This window comes from Camelina sativa, chromosome 20 (genome assembly GCF_000633955.1).
Source record: "Camelina sativa cultivar DH55 chromosome 20, Cs, whole genome shotgun sequence".
Taxonomy (NCBI): Eukaryota; Viridiplantae; Streptophyta; class Magnoliopsida; order Brassicales; family Brassicaceae; genus Camelina; species Camelina sativa.
Genome location: NC_025704.1, coordinates 22874340 through 22879166, shown reverse-complemented (window position 1 = coordinate 22879166; position 4827 = coordinate 22874340). Strand labels below are relative to the sequence as shown.

Sequence of the window (4827 nt, the reverse complement as noted above, 5' to 3'; positions counted from 1 at the left end):
TCTTCTTTATTTAGGGTGTCATGCATGTTGAAAATCATAAATTTGCATTTACATTATAAGAAAAATTTACTTAAAAAAAAAGAAACACAAGATAGAAAATTGAGTTTCTCTTTCTCTTCATTGGTGTTTACTGTTTAATATGCATACACTTTTTCACACTTACAATTTAAAAAACAATTTGATTGAAAAACTAAGTTGTGGTTTACAAACAAGTTAACTTGACGATAAGAAATTTTGATACAAGACTTTATATCCACTATTTATTTTAGGTTTATGAATAATAAAAACACAAATAACGGTGTTGCCAATTAAGGCGGTGGGACCGTGGTAAGACTAAACTTTAGACCATGAATGAAACACTAACAGTGCAGAATTCAAAGAACGTTTTTTAAAAAATTACTTTATATACCAATCACAATTTTTGTTAATGTGCGCTTTTTATAAAATAAAAACATACTATTCACGGTTTTCAAGGTCAGACTTTACTTATGGACAACAGTTATTTGTTTAACTATCTACTCCGCAACGTTTTTTTGAATAACACATTAACAAAACAATTTCTTTTAATATTTAATTTATATTTAATAAAAGAGAGCTAAATAATCAATACATCTTTTAATAAATGACTTTTTTAATTTATAGTATTAAAAAAATATATTGAATGTTCTTCATTATTTTTTAAGTTATAAAATAATTTCTTCTAGCATGATAAACAGATTTATAAAAATAAAATAAAAGAAACTTTACCTGATTAATTCAAAACAAATTTTGGTTTTTAAAGTTTATATGTAATAGATGAAAATGTGATTTCATTAACAATTGAATCAATAATAATTAATTTAAATTTATAAGATATTTGCTTATATATTTATCTATAATATGTATTTTGCTATTTTAAGGTTCGTAAATTTATAAAAATATTTATTTATTAATAGAAAACAAAATAAAATATATAATTATATTAGTTATTAACAAAATGATATGAAACTCGCGCCGCAAATATTTTTTACCAATCAAACATTAGTTTGTACCGCTTATTATGTAATAATGTAATAAGCGTACTTGTCCTGCAAATACATTTTTCGCACGTACCGCAATTAAACTGTACCGCAATATCAAATCGCTTATCCCGCACAATCAAATCCGTTGTTACCATTCTAACCTTTAATCTCATACTCAGAGCAAATACTTAAACCACAAGACAATCATTGATTTATTTGTTTATTCCTTGAGGATTTGTTTATTCCTGGAGGGAAATGAAGTGGCCGATAGAATAACAAAGAAGTTTCTTTCGATTACGACTTATATGACTGACCCTAAGTTTTCGATGGTGCTAACTTGTGTACAAAACCTTGTGATTTCAAGAGAAGTTGTAATGTTTTTTAGGTTAATGCAAAGTTAATGTTGAGCTAGGAAAACGAAAAAAAAAAACATGCTCGATAAATCATGAAGGTTTTCCATATGGCTCGATATACTCGAATTTAGATTTCATTTATTGGCGGGCATCTTCTCAATCGGGGGTTTCTGACATAGTTTTACGGCTACCATGGATTCTATGGTCAATTTTGAAAGATAGGAATAAAAAGGTTTTCCAGGGAACAGAGGCAGAGCCAGTTGATATTCTAAATCAGGCGTCTAATGATAAGTTATTATAGGAGGAGGCTAAATCTTTTTCTGAGAGATTTTTGGATTCTTCGCCATCTTTGGAGGTCAGGGACCCCTCTTCTCGTTGTCAGGTGGATAGATCCTGAAAAGGTTCAGATCTTTTGGAGGGCCTGGGATGGCGGTATTGTGATAGTGAGGATACTACGCTTCTTCTGGGTGCACGAAGCCATAGACGGGGTCCTTCTCCCTTGCACTCGGAGTTACAAGCTTTGATTGAGACAGATTGCGCAGAGTTAGTTGCGATGGTACAGGCTCCTGATGATTGGCCCGCGTTCTAGCATCTGTTGGATGATTTTACCTTGCTTAGATCATCTTTTCCTTCTTTCACTCTGGCTAGGATTCCTCGTGTTTCTAATGTAAGGGCGGATTGTCTTGCTCGTTCTTCAAGATTTTTAATTCTGAAACTTCTTTTGTAAACTATTTTCCTTCCATTTAGACAACCAATCTAAGAGTTTCTTTTTTATTTAATTTAATGTTTGGTTGAAAAAAAAAAAAAAAAAAAACATGCTCTTTCTTGACAGTCTTGCCACCACGTGTTCTTTTTCAATAGAAACAAAAATTATTAGATTATACGGGTGAAAGGACAAACCTGGACATCAAACTCAACGAAGTCAATGGGGAAATCTGCAGCAACATTAAAAGAAAGAAGAGTATTCTCTTTGATAAATTTCATTTTCTCGTCAGGAGATTGAAGCATGTTCATCTCAAATCCTTTGTGACCCATCAAAACAAATTTAGGGAAAACAAATGCCTCTTGCTTCTTATCATCTTCAACAACACCTTTAAAATCAATACAGAAAAAAAAAAGAAAAAGGAAAAGCCCAATTCATATAAGCAATAAGAACTCCAAAAAAAAAAGGTAATTATTTGAGACCATGAGATTCTCAGCGAGTTATACACAGTGAAAGAAAATTATATATTGATCTGACGCTTATGAGATAACATTGTTGGCTTTTAAAAGTATTCATTGTAATAAGCTATCAACTTCAATTCTGTTTGCCAAAAAACAAAAAAAAAAAAAATGAATTAAGTTTTCCAAGAAGCAGCCATGGCCATGATATATCTAGCCACCCACCGACAAAGCAAAATCGATTTTACGAAGAGAATTATTAACATTATTGGCCTTGTAAAATAGTAAGCTGGTGTCACCAAAATGGGGCTAATTATTGGGCTCGCAGTCTCAGTATCTCCTTTGCTGTTCTTAACCTGAAGTATGGCATGTCCTTCTGCAAAAGATAGAGGTAAGACAAAACATTTTTCCTATCAGTCTACACATGTTTCTCATGTCTCATCTGCTCAAAAAGGAATGCTAATCAATCGTGCTACTTCTAGTTTGACCCAGATAAGATATGTTGACTGAATATTTCTCTCGATTTCAAATGTAGCATTGATATCGATCCAGAAACAACTGCAGACCCTGATGTCTTTTATTACCTGGCTAAATTGTAGCCTCAGTCCTCTACTGTAAAAATCTATGTATTTAAGCATAAACATCCCACAGTCGTACCTAGGAAATTGCAAAATATGAGTGTCAGCTTACATAACATAAATTGATATATAACAGAGCGGTTGCACTTAGTTGGGGTTGATCATAAATAACAAGGACCAAAAGAAGCTTGTAACTGAGTATCATAGTACAAATTGAAGAAGATGGTATCACAGAAGTAATCTAGGTAGCAAACTATGAGACACATTGGTTTTTTTAAATTGTGAACGCTTTAGTAAGATTGACCTTTATAGAACATGTATTATTGCTTATCTGAAAAGTACTCATATCACGATATAAACCGCATCTACCTCTGACACATATAGCCAAAGGAGGGTTTGCTAATAGTTAAGATAAATTCCCGTCCACTTGATCAAAAACATAGCAAAAAGGGAGTTACGTACCCATTCTGTTGCCGGGGAAGGTCTTTAACATATTCAATGTCCCATGAACTAACGTCAATATTTTGTCCACTCTTGTCCTTTACTTCATCCACCAAGTACTTTGCCTAAAACAAATACATGTTCCATAATCATAAAGTTGCATCTCCAAAAGGCAAATGAGCAGAATTTTGTAATTAAAAAACTATACCAAATCATTCAAAACTGTAGGATTAACTCCATTTAATGAATCAAGATATTGGAACTTGCATTCCCTTTTGTTAATTACCGCCAGAGTCCAATGTAGACATCCGTGGATTGGAACAAATATCTGCATAGGTTTATCATCAAACAAAATTAGATTATATTTGTGAAGTTTACAAAAGGTAACCAAAAATTTTAGGTTCTGAGAAAAAAAACTCACTATGTCACAATCAACAAGATCATATCCCAGCTTTCTCTGGGTAGTCCATCTCCTGACAGCTTGGTAATTGTAACGGGAGCCGCTTACTAGCTGAACAAATGTAATTAGAGAGAAAATACATAAGCCTGTAAACATATATACTCGACACAAGCATTCATAGGACACAAGCCTGAGGCAAAAGAATCTGATAGTTGCAGCAAATTGGAGAAATTCTGAAGTGTAGCACTAAACATATTTATCGAAGCAAGTCCTGGCAAAATGAATGAACGGACACGAGGAAATATAGACCTGAATGTTTAGAAGCATGAGGACTAAAAGAGAAAGCAAACCTTGATGTAAAAAAAGGTATTGAAAAAATGACACTTGAAGTACTTTTGGGGATCCCTAGTTTCTCTCTCTTTCAGCAATTCAAGATAGAGATTGATAACCTATAAAACATCAATGCAAACACAGAAAAAAAAAAAAAAACAACATAAGGAGTTCAAAACACAAAATACAAATTGTAAAAAAAGATGTGGATTTAGAGCGGTTAACGATCATACCAAAGAAGTACCTCGTCGTTAAGCCATCTACTCGGCATTAGACATTGTAAAGTTTCTCCACAGATATCAATATTGGAGTTTCTATGCGAAACCAAGAGCTTCATTCTAAAACAACAACAACACAACTAGTTAAAATTCCTAAAATAAGTCAATCACATGACATGCTAAAGCTTCTCAAAAAAAAAAGTACCTATTTCTCGCAGAGAAGGCACTTTTGACTTCAGCTAACTCCTCCTCTTTGAGCGGTATAAAAGGTTCCTAACAAATCAATAAAAACATACATGAGTTCAAGCTCCTAAAATGAGCTTCGTCAACAGAATCTAAAATCTC

The 4827-nt window shown here is 32.8% G+C and overlaps 1 protein-coding gene across 1 annotated transcript in view; it reads right to left on the bottom strand.

The window, feature by feature from the left end:
• Positions 2568 to 4827, bottom strand: part of LOC104771472 (putative ubiquitin-like-specific protease 1B) — a 4253-nt gene continuing 1993 nt past the window's right edge. Inside the window, exons 5-9 of the mRNA XM_010496005.2 lie at positions 3956 to 4045; positions 3743 to 3862; positions 3556 to 3659; positions 3100 to 3172; positions 2568 to 2891 (exon numbers count right to left, since the gene is read on the bottom strand). Coding sequence (XP_010494307.1) covers positions 2829 to 2891; positions 3100 to 3172; positions 3556 to 3659; positions 3743 to 3862; positions 3956 to 4045 — 450 coding nt within the window. The 3' untranslated portion in view covers positions 2568 to 2828. The remainder of the gene's footprint in view (positions 2892 to 3099; positions 3173 to 3555; positions 3660 to 3742; positions 3863 to 3955; positions 4046 to 4827) is intronic.